This window comes from Mesitornis unicolor, unplaced genomic scaffold (genome assembly GCF_000695765.1).
Source record: "Mesitornis unicolor isolate BGI_N332 unplaced genomic scaffold, ASM69576v1 scaffold7650, whole genome shotgun sequence".
In the NCBI taxonomy this organism is placed as follows: Eukaryota; Metazoa; Chordata; class Aves; order Mesitornithiformes; family Mesitornithidae; genus Mesitornis; species Mesitornis unicolor.
In genome coordinates this window covers 1-20,332 of record NW_010158894.1, presented here as the reverse complement: position 1 = coordinate 20,332, position 20,332 = coordinate 1, and the positions used below count along the sequence as shown (strand labels likewise).

General features: G+C 37.9%; 1 protein-coding gene across 1 annotated transcript in view; it reads right to left on the bottom strand.

Annotated features, from left to right (window-relative positions):
- Nucleotides 1-20,058, bottom strand: part of LOC104540951 (EF-hand calcium-binding domain-containing protein 4B-like) — a gene marked incomplete at both ends in the record, with an annotated part of 21,446 nt that extends 1,388 nt beyond the window's left edge. The window contains 7 exons of the mRNA XM_010184881.1: nt 423-514; nt 1,319-1,364; nt 3,311-3,382; nt 5,114-5,301; nt 9,863-9,958; nt 12,705-12,795; nt 19,831-20,058. Of these exons, the coding sequence (XP_010183183.1) occupies nt 423-514; nt 1,319-1,364; nt 3,311-3,382; nt 5,114-5,301; nt 9,863-9,958; nt 12,705-12,795; nt 19,831-20,058 (813 nt within the window). The remainder of the gene's footprint in view (nt 1-422; nt 515-1,318; nt 1,365-3,310; nt 3,383-5,113; nt 5,302-9,862; nt 9,959-12,704; nt 12,796-19,830) is intronic.
- Between the last annotated feature and the right edge of the window lie 274 nt (nt 20,059-20,332).

Below are 20,332 nucleotides of genomic sequence, written 5' to 3'. Positions count from 1 at the left end.
TTACCTGCTGATTTCAAGTTTACAGCCACACAGTTGTGAATTAAGTTCTCCATATGTTACTAGTTCTATGTCCCCTACCTTATAACAGGACTACTGTCTGCTACAATGAGAGAGGAGGAGGTATACTCTTACAGGGAGTTACCGCGGACGTCAATATAGGGTAATGGGCAAGCTTTTGTGCCTCCCAGCATATATTCATCCACAATGGGGAAGTCTCTTGCCTTTGCAGACAGCACACTTGCTTTATGTGAAAATTTGCCTCTTTATTTCAAAATTTCTTAGAGAGCAAAGTAATCTTATAGCGACAGACACTTCAGAAATACATGCTTTGAAAAGCCTAAAGGTATTAGAAAGAAAACATTTCACTTTTTTCTACAAGCCTCATCATACTCAAACACAGAATACATGAAAAAAGTTCTTACCTGTTATGCAGCATCTTGCCCTCTATGTATTTCCCAATGATAGATCCTGATCTTTGCTTCCAGCTGGCTTTTGGGACACTTGTTTTGCACTTCTGCAAAAAAACAGAATACTTCTTACCAATTTACTCATGTTGTTTATGATGGTTAACTGCCTTCATTCCTAATGTTCAAATAATGCAATGAATATGAAAGAAAAAGTAGAAAAAATCCTAGAGGTATAAATGTTTCAAAATCTTGATCAATCAGAACATGGAAGCTCTGGATCCTGCAAGAATTCACCTTCTTTGTAAACTAAGTGGAGCAAAAAAAACCCAGCACAATGTCATGAAAAGGAGTCAATAGATATATGGTGATATATACTAGCAGATTCTTACAGGAATAAGAGCACAAACAAGTGTAAACAAAGTAGCCTTAGTCTCCTTAAGCCAGGGTACTTCTGGAACTTCTTAGGGGACCATTCTCTGCTGCTGGATAAAAAGTTAATGTGATCTACTCTTACCCAGTACCGATATGCATTTAGATACTGATTTAGGTATTCAGATATTGCACTGCTGTATGGAAGTTTCAGGATATTAGCTACTTTTGACTGAACAGATTAACACAATTTAATTGTTCAATTTTTAGGTTATTTCATATTCTCATGATTGCATCCTTAGCTTCCTAGAAAGTACATTCATCTCCTTCAAGATAGCTCCAATTTTATAATTCTAAAAATGTAGCTCTTAAAATCGTTCAGCAAATTTAAAAATCTTATTCTCAAGTGAGAAAAACACAATATAAATTAAGAATGGGGCAAGATTGAGCCTGTCTCCTGCTCAGCCTTCTGATCCCCTTCTTTTGAGGCTGTTTTTATATGTGTTTGCTCAACACTCGGTTTGAAAATAATAGTTGCTTACCTGTAAAAATATGTCACGTTCATCTTTGAGATGTTTGTTCCTCTCCCTGCAAAGAGAACACAAATAAAAGAAACACTGAAGCCAAATATTTAGAACTGCTGACTTTTCTACTCAACACTAACAGACAGACTGGACAGTTGGCAGTGTAAAAGGCAAGACAAATGCACTTTAATTTGGCATATCTATACCCTTGATCATGCTTTATTTATATTTTCACCACAGCCAGTTCCCTGTCTGGGCCATTGAACCTCCAGTAGAGCTATGTTGATGAAAGCCAGCTGGCACCTGGCCCTCATTCTGTAATTTATCAAAACAAATGCCTTAACACACAGAAATCACTTCTGGTCAACACACTTTCACATACTCTAAATTAGAATGTTCAAAGCTTCTCACAGTAAAGATGACCTCTTAATGTGGAGAGGGTGCAATGAACACCATCTCTACTCATCTGGTGACAGCTTTGAAGGCCAGTTATGTCCCTCTGAGGGCTACAGTTGTGACTGCCATGGAAAAGTCTCCCTAGGAAAACATCCATCTTCCACTCATTGTGCAGAAGAGAGGAAAATGTCAAGAAATAGAGACTTCAGGCAATCAGCTAGCTGTGATCAGATCTGACAACATACCTGCTTAGTACACCATTCACTGTGTCCATCTGTTGCTGGCCCGGCCACAAAAGAGACTGAGCAGCCATTACAGCCTCAGTGAACAGAAACAACCTCCACTGCCAGATGTTTCTATCAATGACCTCACTACCAGCAGCAGGCAAGACCACAACACATGGAGTTGCCTATGGGAAACACATTGCAAAGCAAGAGCCTTTCCTCAAGCATGGCAGCTTTTTAGGTAACATTAAAATGAGGCCTCCCAAAGGAAATGCAGTGACTGAAGGCCTACAGGTAAGCAAAACCTATAGCCCATGCAAACTTTTCATTGAGCAAACAAAATCTAACACTGTTGCACGTTAAAAAGAGAGTTACAATTGTTTGAACGCAACTCCAAACTTTGAAGTCTATCAATACAGAAATGTTACAGAGAAAATTTGCTAACTATATTCTGACATAATTTTACAGATAAACATTTTGGAGAAAGAATCTTCATTTTGGCTGTACTCCTATCACTTTAGAAACTACAGAGCCTTTTAGTAAGCTTCAAGTCTCCTGTGGCCAGGCTTCTATCACAGAACCAGCTTAGAACAGTTTACCATTGTTTTATTTTACATCTGACTTCTGGAACGGAGATTGTCCTGCGATACCAAATTGCCAAAACAAAGCAAATCTTTCATGTGTACTGCCTTCTACTTTGTGCAGTAACGAGGCTTACAAAAGACATATTGTACATATTGTCTTTTGCAACCATTTTTTGTTGTCTTTTGTGTCATTATCCTGTGGTGGGTTGACCTTGGCTGGCAGATGTGCACCCAACTGCTCTCCCATTCTTCCTCCTCAACAGGACAAGGGAAGAAAATAGGATGAAAAAGCTTGTGTGTCATGATAAAGACAGGAAGGTCACCTACTAACTACCATCACAGACAAAACAGACTCAACTATAGTATGATGAGAAACCAAGACAAAACTAAACTCACATTCTCTCCACCCACCCTTCTTCCCAGGCTCAACTTCACTCCTGCACTCTTGACCCTTCTGCCTCCTTACAAGGTCTGAGTAGCATAGGGGGATTCTTTTCTTACTCCTCTCTCAAATGCTGCACAGTGTCTTCTACACTTTCATACACAGGCTTTCCCAGAGGCACCACTATCTTGGCTGAGGGACTTAGCTATGTCCTGAGGTGGATCTGTTGAGGCCGGCTGGAGCCGGCTGTGTCTGGCATGGGGCAGCCCTGGCCTCTCTTCTTTGGCACAGAGGTTGTCCTCGCAGCGCCCTGCTGCCAATACCTGGACACCTACACCCAGTGCATATCCCAACATAACTGCATCCTTTAATGAACCTCTTTAGAATGATGCAAGAAGTTCTTGACTGTAAGGTCTGTAATTACCTTAAAAAATCCAGCTGCTTCAGAAGTCCTGACTTCTCTCTCTGTAAGGTTTCTGTCACTCGGTATACCTCCCTGTAATGAAAAGAAAGAAATGAAATTGTTCTAACCATGGTAACAACACTGCTAAAACACTTCTCCCTAGGAGTATCCACATGTGAGGCTTCAGCTTCTCCAAACCTATAGACTTTTTTTCTCCATGAATGGTTATAAATTTAAAAAATAACTTTATCCAGTACAAGGCCCACAGTACCACAGCAGTTTGTGCTAGCAGAGGAGAGAATAGAGGTTCTTAAAAAAAAAAAATAATTGTAGCTTTATTATTTCTTCATCCAGAAAGTTTAATATATGCTGATACTGGCATTTGCACCATTCAGAGAACACATACTGCTGAAATCCTTCTCACTCATGGCTGCTAAAGACCATGAAGCATTTTATCCAAAATTACAAGTTTATCTTGCTGCTGGAACCAAGTGTCTGGCTCACACATCTACATTCCCTACAATTTATTTTCAGTTCTTGACTTTAAGAGTTATGCAGCCTTAAACACTGGCCACAGCGTCTCAGATGTTTACACTAGATTTATACCATCTTCTTTGACTTAATGCAACTTGGTGTCTGCCCTTAAATGTTGTTTTGTCTTCCAGTAAAGCCTCTAGTTCTTCCTGTGCACAGTCTGAACACCACACTTGCTTCAACAGCTCAGGTCTCACCAGACTGATACAGATGTTTAAAGCAACACTGCCGGTGCAGTTGAGTAGGGCTGACCTCTAATTCCAAGAAAAATTAAATCAGTAATAACTAAGTAAAGTTTGGCACAAAGCTTAACAAATAGAGAATATGGCATTTGATTTAATATTCTGCTCTATCCTGAAATATGCCAAATAGCCGCATCACGGAGTTACGTAGTTCGTTGCTGAAATATAAAGTCTGGCAAGATCTGCATCACAGTCTGGCATCCATGTGCTCTCCATTGGCAACAAGAGTGTTTTACAGATCTCTGAGCATTTTTTTAAAACTATCTATCTTCCATAAAATGGACTTCAGTGAACATTTCTGCCAATTAAAGCTTCAGAGTAATGTAACTTTTGGTTTGTGCAGAAGGCTGGAACAAGACAGGCAGATTGATCTCTCACTGCATGGCCATTTGTACCCCTCAAAATATAAATTGTAAATATTTCTTCCTGAAAAAAATTTTTAATTCAGAGTCAGAATCTGAAATCCAAAACATGTGAACTCAAAACCCCAAAATTATGGTTCTGGATCACCATAAGGCCTTGTGTGAATTGTGATTTAGCTGCATAAGCTATGTTTTACTTTGCTGACCAGGCTCCTTGGTCAGAAGTTATGTATTAGACTTGCTTTTGACAAGGAAAATAAGCACATTCTAGCTGTCTCATAGTCAGAGTACATTCTAAGAAGCAAGCTTCCGATAGACTTAGCTTTGAGGAGAATGGAGCATCATGTGCCACAATTTCCATAAGGAAACCCACTGTTATTTCAAAACTAAGACATACTTTTTAACCAATTAAACTGATTTTTAACTCCAAACACCCTTAACAAATGGGGAGTGGGGGGTGGGAGAACACTGACATTTTGAAGAAGTAGCAAAATATTCTGTAGAAGCCAGATATGCTACACAAAACATGCTGAATTACTTGTGGAAAAATGACTAGAACTGCACTTGGCTTTGCTGGTGGTTTCTGCTTATGACACAAAATTAAATCACAACACTGGATATCCTGAGAAGGAGGCTCATTGGCACACTAAGCAAATGCACTGGAACCACTGCAGCTGGAGGCTTACATTTCCTTCTCCTCCTGTAGTCTTGATGCCTCCTCGTGAAGCACCTGTAACTGTTGTTGAGCCAGGCTCAGTTCATGAGATGTTTTCTCCAGGTCTCTCAGCAGCTCCTGGTTCGTCAGCTTCAGCTTGGTATTCTCTACTTTAGTTTCTTCTTTGCCACTAAGAAGTTCTGTACATTGCTGCTCTAACTGGGACGGAAGAAAACAGAACAGTAAGTATTATAACTAAGTGAGGCATCTCGGTTTTGAGGCTTTCAATTCAGATCTTAGAGGTTAGTTGAACAGGGAAGCTATTTCTGTCAAAGCCACCACATGAATAAAACACATATGGTGCTCTTCCACTGCTCTGTGTACAGGTGTAATTATTCTACACAAAAACAAAGCCATTCCACTCTATGACTGAATTCCATCCAATTCAAAAATGCACAAGGCCAAAACACTAAAAAAGGTGTTTACAGAACAGATTAGCAGTACTTAGTTGATATTCACAACTGCTATTTTAGAAAATTTCTCACAATGACACAGAGCAGTTCCGAGTTCTGCCTAAAAACAGTTAGATTTAAATCTGGTAGCTGATAAACCTTCCCATCCCCAGCAATATCAACAAGCAGTAACCTTTCTGCCACCTCAGCTAAATCTGCCAAGAAGTGTGAACTAGAGCTTTTTTTATTGACTTTTATATTTACTCTCCAAAGTACATACAAAGGAAAGATACACCTTTCCTGTGAAACCGGTAACAGCGGATGACAGTGGTTTCTGGCATGTAAAGAAGTTCCACCTGCTTCTCCCTGGCTAACTGAGCAAATTAAGATGACAGAGCAAAAGTTAAATAGACTAAAATTAGTCTACTTCATATTAGGGAAGGCACTGCTGACCTGAAGATATAAGTTTGGGGTTTTCTTTCCAGCATGTGTTTTAAGGGATGTAAAATGTACTAGGAGCATTACAATGATACTAGTTCAATCCTCCAGATCTGAGACATAATGGAGGATTTTGTTAAAACTCTCGTTTTGCACATCCTAACACACAGAGCTCACCCAAACCAAAATCTGTCCTTACCCATCTCTGCCAGTCTGTTCATGCTCCACATCACTGCTGTTGTTCTAGTCTTGCTTTTGAACACAACCTTAAGGCCTAGGTTCAAAACAATGGCAGAAAATACTTCCTTGCTGATTTTGTGAAAGGTTAGGAACAAGAGTTGAGTGGAGCACTTATCTCAGCAGCAGCACCAGCTCAACATGTTTGCTGAACTGTACCCTCAGCAGGCTCACAGTTCTCAGTGAACAAAAAGTATCTGGGCAACAAATTACTGATGAGCAATGCTGGTTTATATTGATAGATCACTTCAGTTCTTGAGTATTGGTTCCATTCCTTGGCAGAATGACGTTATCTACTCTAAGTAAAAGACCCATTGCTTCAGGTAGAAGACAAGACTTACTTGGGAGAAGCAAAAAGTGATCACACAGAGATGGATTTCAAAAAGCTTCAGAGCAACAAATTGCAGGCAGAAATCCCAATTACAGAATACCATGGCCATCTGCAGACTTACACAGAGACTGGTTTGGAAATGTAACTGCAATGGTAGCCATCATCAGCTCCCGGAATCATAGACACTGATGTCAGAAGTAATTGCTATAAATCCTGACGCTTACTCTTGTGAGAAAAACAATTATGTTGAAACTGTGCTCAATAGCATAGTGAGCAGATGCTCATAATATTTAAACTTCAGGTCACAAGAAGAGGAGAAAGGGTTATTTCACAGCAATACAGAGCTCCTTCCTTTCACTCTATCTATACAATCCTTTAAGTGATGGCAAACACTTTAAAACAGGTTTTAAAGCATTCATTTAAATAACTCCCAGTACAGTGGAATAACTCATTAGGTTAGCTGGTACAGAATGGCAGAGACCACATAGGCTCTAGCTGCTTCTTGGAGCTACGCACTGGCTCCCACGGTCATCAAGCAGATGAAAACTGATTGGGAAAGACTAATGGCCCACAGTCATGTAAAAGAAAATCTAGAATGCAGAGAGAATTAACCAATTAGCACAGGTCAAGCAGAGACACAGTAGCAAATGGTGTATAATCTCTTTTTTTTTTTTACAAAAATGGGAGGAAATACAAGTTTAAAATCAAGTAAAGAACTGGGATTGTCCAGTACAAACTGTTCCTGAGGACAGCTACTGCTGTCCCTCAAAGACACATACATTAAGCACTTTCCATACACTCCATTGTTCTTAGCTCAGCATCCTTTCTGTATTTCTTCTCTTTTTTTTCCTATTTATTTCAGGTGCACATGAAAGATGAAACATTAATACAGTGTTACAAGGCTGGGGATTATCTTTTTCTTTACACCTTTCTTAACAATTCCATCACTTGATCTGCATTTTTGAGTGTTACTGATCTATATTCTCATGGACCTCTCACTCAAAATCCCAAAATCATGTTCTTCAGTGACTATCATCAGCACAGAATCCATTACTTTATGTGAGAAGCACTGTAACTCTCCTGCACTTTACCTGCTTTTCACACCTACATTCTTCCCCTAATACAAGATTCTGTACCATAGATGTTATAATGGACATCCTCTGTCCCCAGTGCCTCCTTCTCAGACATGCCACCACACATCCCTTGAGGAATACTATTGAAAACACCTTGCGCTTTATCTAAGTCCTGTAGAACAAGTTGACAATTCAAGATTGTGGTAGCCAACAAAAAGGCCTAGCAAAAGGAATCTTGGCCTACAGAAGGCCAGTCAACATGGAATCAGATTCAGTATTTCAGTCACACCAGGCAGAAGACTCTCTCATAAAAGAGACTCCCTCTGACTAAATCAGCAGAAACAACACAAACTCATCTTTTCTGAAAGTTCCCTCTCATATTTTTAATAATAATTTCCAACAACGGAATAATTACGCTGTATTTAAGATTTTACAAAAGGAAAAAAAAAAAGGAAGAAAATAACTTCATTAATGAAGTTTGGAACAAGGTCTTTGTATTACTCCCAAGAGGTTCTCTCATATAATCAAGCACAGAAGTAGTAATTAAACCAAGATACCATTACCATCTGCAAGAATAGATTTAATTATCAAAGTGTATTTCCATGCAGGGGGAAATATTAATACTATTAATAATAAACAATGCAATGAATAGAAAAGGAAAACATAAAATTAGGTAAAAAATAATACTAATAAACATAACACAGACATTGTTTTATCTTCTCCAACATAGGCAGCAGTAGACAATTGGCAATGTAGACAATAATCATAAGACAAACCTTCCTGATACTGCTGCCTGTAATACTTGATTAGACCAGGTCTAAAATTTAGTATAAGCCTTTGAATAGCTTCTGTGTTAGTTATACCAAATTTAGAGCACATATATTTTAGAGAACCACAAGAAAAGATTTTTATAGAAGTAATGATTGATAATTAAGTTTTAAATATAGCTTTAAAAAACAAACAAACAAAATCCCACACCCAAAAAAGGAGAATATTAAAATATAATAATTACAAAAATATTCTAAATATTTTCCTATAATTTTTTTTTAGCATCAGACTAAAAATGCCTGATTTATGTGCCCCCACAGATACCTCCAAAGTACAGATTATTTCACTCTAGTGCGGCAATGTGTTAAACAGCCTGCATAAAACCACATCTATTCTGATTCACAGCGTTACTAAACAAAGGTAATTAACATTAGGCTTTAACTTTTAGTTCAGTCCTATATCCTTATAAGCAAAACTTGCATAATTATAGTAAGCTGAAGGTTTATCTCCCCTCTTACTCAAGTACAACCCTACAATTCTCATCACCTTCAGCAGCACCTGGATTTATTCCTCAGAAGAGGATCCAAAAACTACACACAATGAGTAAACTGCCCTCAGATTTCCTTTTCCTCTTCCTTCTCTTCTCCTCATACTTCTCTCCTACTTCCCAGGACTGGCAGTCCTGAGCACTGCTGCCAGGAAAATAAATTTTACATCTATTTTATACACATATTTTACAGAGGGAGTTGGTTTCACAATGTTCCATTTCAGCCCTTTAAATTCCTGTGCTACCCTTTTTGCCCTATTGCTAGGCTTTCATACACTGATCTTGGAGACACTTCCCAGCCAGTTTCCACATGCATTTTAAGAAGTAAAACACATCAGGCCTTAATGTGGGACGTTGATAAGCCATTATCATGCAAGAGAACCATGCACTGCTATAAAACTGTTAGCACAGAATGATGTATCAGGAGCAGGTTGTTCAGGAGGGAGCACTTCAAGTTCATAGCACTGCATCGTCTAAAACAAGTAAATAAGCACTTGGTACAAGGTTTGAGCAACGGTGTACACTGTAAGACCCAAATCATTGTTCTCTGCTCTTGAGCTGTCTGGGCATTCAGCCAGTTCACAGCACATTAAAGGCAGCTGAATTGCGCTACATTTTCCTAAAATTAACTGAGTACCTGGGGAGAATACCTGGAGCATTTTTTTATCATTTTAACATATAAAAGGAAAACTGCTTTAGAAACAGAGGGTAACGCTTTTCCTAAGCACACGCATAGAAGTCTAGCAGTCATAACTCCACTTTGAAATGCATTCAGGTATCTACACACATGACACAAAAGCAACAGAGATCACAGTTTGGCAGAACCATATCACATCAACTTGCATTTCCGAGACCTAAAAAGGTACCTAAAAAAATCACATGAACAAATAAAAATGGTACTTTTTTTTTTACTCTGAAGGATATCGGTTAATACCCTTTTCTGTTTTTGAACCAATTGTTCCAGTTCTTGTTCTTTTGACAGGAGCTTGCACTCCAGCTCTTGACTGTAGGACTGAAACCTCTCTGTGTCCTGCAAAATTCAAAGAGAAAATGGATTAATAGAACAGCACAATTTCATCAGCAGGAGACATAAGGAACCAGGCATGAAAATAATAGGCAAGTTTTTCACAGTGAGCATAATGAGCTACTGGCAGAACTCAATTTAGGGATAGTATCACTCATAATCTAGACTCTGAGATTTGGTAAACTGGTGTAGTCCACCACCTTCAATGACTGCAGTTGCTACAGGCTGTGCTGATTGTGCTTGAGTAGGCATCATGTCTACAAAGAGGAGGAAAAAGTCTTCTATCTTAGGCATGATCCTTAGGAGCATAGCCAACCTAAATCAATGAAGCTACAATGCATCCTCCCATTTGCAGTGACACACACCCTCATCCTCTTATACATTAGCATTCATGCTCATCTGTTGCAGCAGTGAGCTGTTTCAGAGCACTAAACAAGCAGGAAAAAAAATAATTAAAAAGTTAACAGCTTCCTGCACATTTGGTTTCCTGAGCCAGACAACTGCTGACACAGAGAAGTGATGAGAATGCACTGATGGAAACAACCTGGACAAATTTAAGTTATTATGGAGTCATACTGCAACTCAAGAGTGACATGGGAGATGCAGGCTACTGACTCACAGCACAGCAGCTCAGGTTGAAGAAAAAGAAAAAATACCTTCTACCTTTAAAATGCACCACTAACAGCAATGTGTTGGTATAAGCAAGTGATCTGGGTTTCAGGCTCTGCCATTCACTTAGCAATCATATCAATCTGTCCACTAAGTATCCTGCAAACACTTGAACTCCCAGTCCTATTTGGGATTACACCTTAAGATGCTCCTCAAGTGAGACACCTCTCGTGAGTGAAATTGGGTTCCAGCAGTTCATATTTGCTGAGAATCTGTCCTGTTCTTCCTCAACAGGCTTATACTCTTTAAGGTCCTCAGGAAAATGCCTCTACACAAAATAAAAATTCACTCAAGACAGCAGTGGTTCCTACATGCTTTTCCCCTTCAGCAGCATACGTAATATGGTAATCAAATGCATGTTAACTGGCTTTTTATGTGGAAGAATATATATGCAAGTGAAAAAGACTGACTAAGTGTCCCTTTTGTACAACCTTCAGTCAGCAGGGTATTAAGTATCGTAAATAGCTACAATTTGTACTTATTTGCATCTTACAAATTTCTTTAAATGTATTCTTCAAGAGCGACTCTTCTTGCAAGCCATAATAATTCCCCTTTTATATGGCATCAATGCATCTCTCCAGGCTGTAAAGTCTTTGTGAGACTTTGCATTAGAGAAAGAATTTAACAGTCAGATCTCCCCAAATCCCAAATTAGTCATGCAAGAAACAATTCTTCTTAAGTGTCTGACAACCATTAGTGTGAATGCTGACTAAACTGTAAATAGCTTCAGTGGGAAGCTTTAATGAAAAAGCTTGAAAGAAATGGCTTTACCTCTAATATACAACTAATTAGGAGATCCAACAATCATTTCTTATGGAAAAGTCTCTGTTGTTTCAGGGTTTTCAATACAACTTCAGTTGTGGGCTATTAAGAGCATATAAATCGTTTTTCCTACAACAACTGCTGTCAGACAAAGTTGCAAATACTTTTATCCTTCAGCTGATATGGAAAAAACTTGAAATTTGTAAGTCAAGTTCACTATCCTGTGAGGCAAGTGAAAAGACTGATTCCTTAGATAGCTGATTAAGGGTCTTTTTGCTCTAACACACTTTATGTCAGGAAACAAAAAATACTTTCTATATTTGGATCACAAACAGATTTTTTAGATATCATGCTTGATTGAGCATGGAGGCAATAACTGATGGATATCCATGAGCTCTGGCAACATTTTGTGTACCACATGGTGCTTGAAACCACATATTGGTTTAATTTATTAGGACTGTCTTCAAGATAACCAAAAAGGCATAAGCCAGTAGCTCATGATTGGTTGGCCCAGGCCATCCAGAGGAGATTTGGAATCTCCATCATTTGTGTACTTAAAATGTAGTTGGACAAGTCCCTGAGCAACCTGATCTAGCTTGAAAGTTAGGAGTAGCATAGGTGCCTTCCCAGCTAAATTATTCTAATATGACTCTTTCCTGGAGCATACCGGCTGTTATTGTTAGTTTCCCTGTTTTAGGAGAAAAAAAATTAAAAGGACAGAAAAATCCAAAGAACAGACTATAAAAGCAGTAGAGGAGATTTAAAGAAGACTTTGTAAGAAAAGGGAATTTATTATCCGGTGTTCTGGAAGCACCATGGCAGTGACAAGAGAATCTGAACTATGTTTATTTTGCAAATAGCTATGGTGGTTTCAGAAATCATTATCACTTGATTTTTCTGTTGTTCCTCTTCAGGGAGAACTTATCCTCTCCCCTAAAGCAGAGACTGCAGAACTCAACAGAACTAGTGCGCTCCAAACAACCTCAAAGAGCAATTTTCCTGATTGTGACTAGAAGCTGGACCTATAGCAGCATCAATAATACAATAAACTGTAGTTCAACTGACTTTCAAAAGAATGCCAGTTGCTACTGTATGTCAACCACTGAGCACAAGACATAGATGCTCTTCTCATCCAACAAGTCACTTAGTTTGATGCTCCAGAGCCTGGATCAGTACAAAAGCAGCAGCGAGGCAAATGCTGTTTTTTTTCTTATTCTGTTGTGAAACAAATTTTGTGGGTTTTAATTTCCACACAGAACGAGTATAAAATCATTGGAAGTGGGGGCAGAATACACACCCACAATAACAAAGAGACACTTACTTTCAAGAGAAACTGCTCTTTCTCCTTTTTGATTTGCTGTTCCATTTCCTCATAGAGATGTTGGATTTCTTCATCATAAGCAGCAATTTTCCTAATGAGAGATAAAAATATAATGAGTGGGTCTTTGCACCATTACTTCCAGTCATGGCTCACATTATGAGTTAAGCCCCACATTTCTACCATAACACAAGACTCTAGAGAATCTTCTAGGGTTAAGAAAACAGGAGTTTTTGTGCAGGAAAGGTCACAGATTAAATTTTTATGTTTTTCTCACAGAAGGAAACCTTTAATAGCTCAAAAGCTAATAAAGCTACTCATTTGATGTTTCCATATAAAGCAGCGGTTCATTATGCAGTTTTAATGACTACTAAATCTTAGCTTTAAGGAACAGTGCTTCCTAGTGACAATACTAAGAATATCAGAGCTTAAATTCACCAGTTAAAAGTACTTTCACTGCAACTATATTTTTTTTTCCTCTGGAACTGCATTGTCCGTCACTCAAGAGCACTGAATAAGATACTTCTATCATGTCTAAGATATTTTAGCTAGAAAGGACTTCTTGGAAGTCCTTCTTGAAAGCTGCCTTACTGCCACTTTAAAAGCTTTGCTGAAACAAAGTCCAGCTAAGGAACAGAAATAAATATGCTCTATAGAAGTACATCTGACTGCAGGAGAAATGGAGAACTTACAAAGCTCGCTTTTCCAACAGAATATTGCAATTAATATCACTTCAGTTTGATACACGAAAGATTACATTGAGCAGATGCTTTAGTTGGGCAGAAAAAAATTAACTGTTGAAAGAGAAGAAGACAGCTACTTTGTTCTGATTCTATTCTATTCTATTCTATTCACATTAATCCAGAAATTGAAAAGCAAAAATCACTTTGCCTCAAACTCAAGGGACATCCTAGAAAGATTTTTAACAGAGATTAATAAGGCCTTTAAATGACATTATTGTCTATTCTGCCACATTCCTCTTCCTAGTGCTGTTCCTTGAGCAATCTGCAGAATGCATGTTACAAATAAAGTTCATAATCTCCTAGGGCATTCACAGCCATAATAGCAAGACAAGGAATATATGGTATGAGAAAAAAAAAGCTGTTAATTTTGTAATCTACGTTTTTTTTTTACTTAATTCTCTACATACTCTATATTTTCACTTATTAAAGTCCTGATTCTCTACACAATAAAAGCCAAGCAAATCAGAAAGAAACTTCAAAAATTTACCTAAGCTAGGAGGAGTGAGAAACACCAGAAACGAGTCATTCTTTCCCCCTTTCAAACATCAGAACACTTGACATTGCCAGCTTGCATTTTCAGTCACAGGTGAAAAATCAGGCAGCGAAGGCATTTTTTCAGGATTTACAGCAGCAATAAGTTAATATCAAGCTACACCAATTAGAGGAAAATTATTGGTGTCACTTAGATTTTTGTAAAATCTGACTAGGTGAGAAAATCAGCCCAAACAAGGGCCTTTTCATCTGACTGCAATGCTTCAAACAGAGAGTGACAGAGAATTCAGATACCCTATTTGCTGCCTTACACCTTACTCTTAGAGTTTAAAGCCAGGTCCTATTCTGATCTCAAATTTTATTTTCTTAAAACTAACAAAATGCTTCATAAGAAATTAGCACTCATCAATAGAATAGAATTACACAAATTCATAAAGAATTAACACCTATTTAGAAAGGTATGGCAGAGATGCTAAGATCGTATTTAGAATGCTGTAATCATGCAGTATGTTGCATTGATCAGGGCTAGATTGACTATGTACCAAAAAACCCTGTAACTTTGCACAGGCAGAACACATGGTACAGCAGTCAGTGTTTCCATGGGAATCATAAAGATTTTCTTTGCTTCTATATGACAGGGAGAATAACTTTATTAAGTTCTGTATTATTAAGCTGCCGATTTACATATTTCTTTCCTCTTATGTGTTTGGATATGGCAGCACCACTAAGACTACATCTGGGAGGTACCTCCAGATGTAGGAGTCCTTTTAGTTGGTCTGGCACTAAAGCACATACCATTTCTTCAGGCTGAATACTCCCCAAGCATTAGAGACTGTTTATGGCTTACCATTCCTAACTCTGATCAAATTAAACATAAAGATAAAATAATATACTGCTATAATCAAGATGAAACGCAATTATAAGTAACAAGCAGCAGAAAAAAAATAATCCAATACATTATCTTGCAAATACTCCCCACATGCAGACAGGGGAAAATAATTAAAGCTGTAAGGGTATATAATTGTTATGTGGAAAATGCAAAATGTTTTTAATAAAATCTGTATTCCCTGGGATCATACCATCCAGTTTCACTAAATGCATAATTGTATAACTTCAGCAATATTTGATAATGTGATCTTTCTCTCTCCAGTAATGCTGTGGAATAAACACAGATGGAGACAAAAAGGAGCTGGTGCTGTTGTTGAGCACATTAACCAAAATGGAATGTAATGCGAGTTCAGTGAGTTCAGCTGATGAGTTCAGGATAAGCACACTCACAAGGGTTTAATTTCTGCCCTTTCATGTAGCTGCAGAGTGAATTGTTTGGGTTTCACAATTGCTGTTCATGCAGCTTTTTGTAATAGTTCGTCTTTCCCCTTTAAAAACCGCAATGATTTGCACTCTTTGTGCACTGATCTTGAGATGCTGATTCTCCTCTTCTTCTGCCAAAGGTGGACTCTGACACTGTCCCATTCAAAGCTCAACAAGAATTCTGTTCATCCTTCCCTCCTTGTTTATCCTTATGTTTATCTTCTCTGTTTAGAACTCTGTTGTCTGAAACACAGTCCACCTTTTTACTCAGTTTGTCTTTCAAATGCAAAGCACAGCAGCAAAGATTTTATCTGCTATTAGAAGAAAAAGGCCTGTTTCTCATTACTTTCTATTAGTCTTATTAAATGGTCTTTGGTTCTACTGCTAGGGATTTGAAGAATAACAGTTCCTTATTTAGCCTAGTCAGTGGTCTCATGGTTTTGTAAAGGTCTATCATATCCCACTCCAAAGAGAACTTTACCTCTTCATTCAAGAAATCATACCATTTAAAAATATCTCTCGCAGAATTTAAAAAAATATCACTGCTACATTTAAGAAGCCATCTAGTTTTAAATTAGCACTTAAAATTAAATACATATATCAGAAAATCAAGGAGAACCAACCTACCCTGGCAAATAATCGTATCCACTGCATAGCACTGTAGATGATTGTATGGAGCTACTAGTCTGTATTTACAGTGCATAGCTTAGCTATTGCTGATTCCAGCACCAGGCCAGATGTACAGTATTTGGTTTGATACACTACTGTAGTAAAAGTCACTCACTTTTGTTTAAATGAAAAGAAACAAAGAAGCAAATTAGTATTTTTAAAAGGAGAGGGTTTACATCTCATATTTTCATTTTGCATTAAAATCTACAAATATAGGCAACAGCTGACAAAATCAGAGTGGGTCAGTTTACCTCAAAATACTAAAGCAGATCTTTAATACTAGAAAAAAAATATGGCCTGTTACTAAGTAATAAAAACAGTCGCACACTAAGTGTGCGCAGTGCCATAATTTACATGTTCAGAGGACAAAAACAGTATCTGCTAGAGGGTCAGCAGTAGACAGCACAATATGCAAATGTCTTCTTCAAGACTATTTACAAGTTACCAATATTTTTTCTTAGGAAAATACTTACTTGACATATGGAAGGTTCCTTTAAATACATATGCTTATCTACATTGATGCACAAATATATAAATAAATATATATAGAAATAAAAATTCTCAGGGAGATCAACCCTATGTCTTTGAGTAACGAATTACCACAAATTTCCTCTATGCAGTATCATGCTACATGTTACACATATGTATGATAAACTTAAAAGTTTCCTGAGCTCTACAAGAACAGGTTTGTAAAGGACATGTTAACACCGGTATGGATGAAGTGTTAAAGTGCTGAGATGACTAGGGCTCAGCCTGAGGATTAGCTAACTGAACAGAGCATAAGAAACTGCTGGCCACTGTATGCAAAATTGCTGGTCATAGCACATAAGAGTGAAAAACTAACAACAGTTACAGATAGCACCCTGATGGATGGCTTTCACAGGTGTGCTAGGAGAAGTTATGCAGTCAACCTCACAGCTATCTGAAGGAAAATATTTGGCAACTTCTGGGGAGAAGAATCTTGCCAAGGAAAACAGCATCTAGATAACCACATCAGTAATGCCATATAAGTGCAAGATTACTTAGGTACCGATATCAGAAACACGAGATTTGCATGCAGATGTAGTAAAACTGGGACCAATGTAAAAAAAAGTATTTAGGGACAAGGTTTTTTTATTTCTGAGGACACAAAGATAGAGAAAGGGACCAAGGTGGATGTGACCTGGAGGATAAGTGACTTAGTCAAGTGTAATCAATCTGATGGTTAATACATTTGTCTAGTCATGCCCTGTGTCTGATTATCACAGACTATCTTCTTATTACATCCTATTCCTAACTGTGTGAACTCAATGTCTATTCTATGTGGGTGTTATTCATTAGCATACTTCGAGCTGAACTAGCCAGCAAGGAGGAGGAGATCTCCAACTGGAAAAACTCAAAGTCTGAGCTGATGACTGGAGGTAAAGGGACTAGGGTCTCAGCACGGTCAACAGATGGACTTAAAAAGCCTCATGCTAATATCTGAAGGATCTGCCACTGTTAATGAGTGAGCAAATGAACACATTCTAGTAGCAAACTTCAATCTAGCTGAACCAGCCAGCAAGTTGAAGGAGACCAACATCTGGAAAGATCCAAGTGAAAGAATGGGCAAGGGACCCAGGGTGCAGGGAGGGACACTAGGTAGACTAAAGTCCATACTAATATTCAAAGGATCTGTGAATGCAGGTTAGTTTCTGAATAAAGTAAGTGTTGGAGAAGTCTTCACGTATGTGTGTTTTCACTAATAAAATTCACTCCTGATAAAATGGATGGGAGAAACAGGATCAGGCTGTCATCCTTTTGTTTGTGTGAATGCTGTGTGTGTTAGGTGGGTGCCAGTAGAGGCACTACTTTCTAATCAGTATTAATCTGCACAGTCCCCTATGTGTAGTGTATATGCGTGTGCATGTATTGAGACTATACATTCAGCCTCACTACTGCCTGCACCTGCAAATGGGAACAGCAGCAGCACACTGTGTCTATTGAACCAAAAAAGGAGAAAAATCCTGTGTCTCTTAGGATTCAGGTTCATCAATGAAAATATGCATGTGTGAAAGCTGCAGAAGAAAAGACAAAAAACAGTTGTAGAAGAATTGCATGGACTGACAGCATAGATTGGCAGGGCATAAAGATGCCAGCACATGCACATAAAGCTTCTCAGGACATCCAGGTTAGGAAAAAAAGGAACAACTTAAGTTAAAAGCACAGTCTACATCTAGGAAAGGAGACAAAAGGCTGAGAGTAGACTGTATTATTGCCTAATGACTCACAGAGGTGAGTCAGGGAAGATTAAAGATTACATTAATTCTCAGCTTCCAAAGGGTACTACTGTCACCAATCAAGAACAACGCAGGAGACATGCTAAGACCTCAGCAAGCAGCATCCCTTATCTTCTGTGACCTCACAGTAAATCCTGGCCAATCTACACAGACACATGCACCTTAGTGTGTAGCAGTATATGGGTATAAAACCAATAAATTTTCCCTCTCTTGAGGGGTCTTATCTTGAGCTTGGTGTTATTTGTACATAGCTTAAAATGAAAGAGGTTATTGAGCTCCACTGTTACCAAAGACAATATTACTCCTCTGACTCCTTCCAGCTATCAATTACAAACAAAACAGCGTTCTATGTACTGACATTAGAGGTGTTATCAGGAATGACAGAAAGAAGAAATTAGCTAAAACCTGTTTTTACTACAAAGGCATAAAAATCCAATGCATTTTTAAGGTAGAGATTTCATGTCAGCCAGAGAAGTCAAGAAATGCTAATGTATTTTCCATGCACCTCTGTGCTGATCACAGCTATTAAACAGACAAATTCATTCATTCAGTCCAAAAAAAAACCCCACTGACAAGAGTCTGACAAAAAAACCACAAAACCAAACAACATAACAAACCCCTCACCACACATGGTTGTTAACAATCTCTAGCTTAAAAGAGACAGCACAATTATCTCTATGCTGTTTCGAACTGACTAGCTGTCTGAAGGCTAAAACCACACTTGCAGACTTAGATGGAAATGCTGCTATCAACATAAATCAATTGTGTTTAATCACCATATGTTTTTAGTTATTTTCTTTCTTCAGAAGCATTGTCATGTTCTCAGAATAGCCAAGAGAGTACTGAACAAATGAAGTAAATGTTCAACAACATATTTGCCTTTATTACGCAAACTGTAAGAATCCAAAATTCAGAAATGACATTTTATAATAAAAATACAGGGGAAACTTTTACTATAAGCATCATTTTGCATTCTATTTAGATTTAGCATCACTTTTTTTTCCCCCTCTATATAGCCACATATTAAAGGATGATCTACTAATTTTGAGTTCCTATATATTTGTTTTTATAGATGTGTTTTATATTTTTTCATATAGATACACATTATATATGTCTTTATATATGAAACCAATACATATTGTTTACTATACTTCATATATTTGTTTATACGCATATTTGATAACTTTCATTTTCACTGGTATCAGTACTTTGTGCTGATATAACACCTTAAGCTTCTCATTTCTTTGGCCAGTTAATCCACATTTATAGCTTTTCTGCATGCAATGTTTGCAGAGCACACCAGATAAATTTACCAGATTTACTGGTAAATCTGACTGTCCTCTGGAATCAAACTGAATAACTAGAAGTGAATTGCTTAATATTGTTTCAAAACTGCAATGCAGTAATAGACGTCTCCAAGAGAATCTCAGTCAACAAAATCTGTTAACTGGAAGAGAAAAGCTAATTTCAGCCAGTTCTGCATTATAAATAGTTTTACCGGTACTCTTAATGACTAATAGAATTTTACATTACGGGAAGTCTTGTCACTATAGTCCTCAGCTCTTCACTGAAATACATTGTTTATTTCAAAGGTTCAAATAGTATGCAAGATGGTTATAAAACTACACAAACAGTCCAACAAAGAGAAATACTAACTTTTTTAGAGCACATTCCAACTCTTTCTTTTCATTATCTGCTTCTTGGAGCTGGGAAAAAATTCTGACCAAGAACTCTTCAAAATCGGAAAGTAAATGAGGTTCGTCTTTTCTCAGCTGTAACCAAAGCTGCTTCACATCACTCTCACTGAAAGAAGAGATCATAAAGGATTCATTAAGGGAATAAATGTTCACAGCGTCCCAGTGGATGGATGCTTCAGGGCAACACCTGTCAGAACAAAAGGTTTATTAAAAACAGGGTTTACTTAAGCAGTGCTGGATTTGAAAAGGATGAGGTGGGTGGGAAATGATAGAAATTGCATTTATTAAAAAAAAAAAAATCCATCATAAAGTTTGGCCAAGCATGACTGCAGAGAATCACAAGAACTGCTTGTGTAGTGGGTGCCTTGCCAGAGACTTCATTTAAACAGGAATGGATAAGACAGGAGACAGATGAGACATGCTGAACCATCATGGTCATGGATGGCTATGTCCTTTTCAGG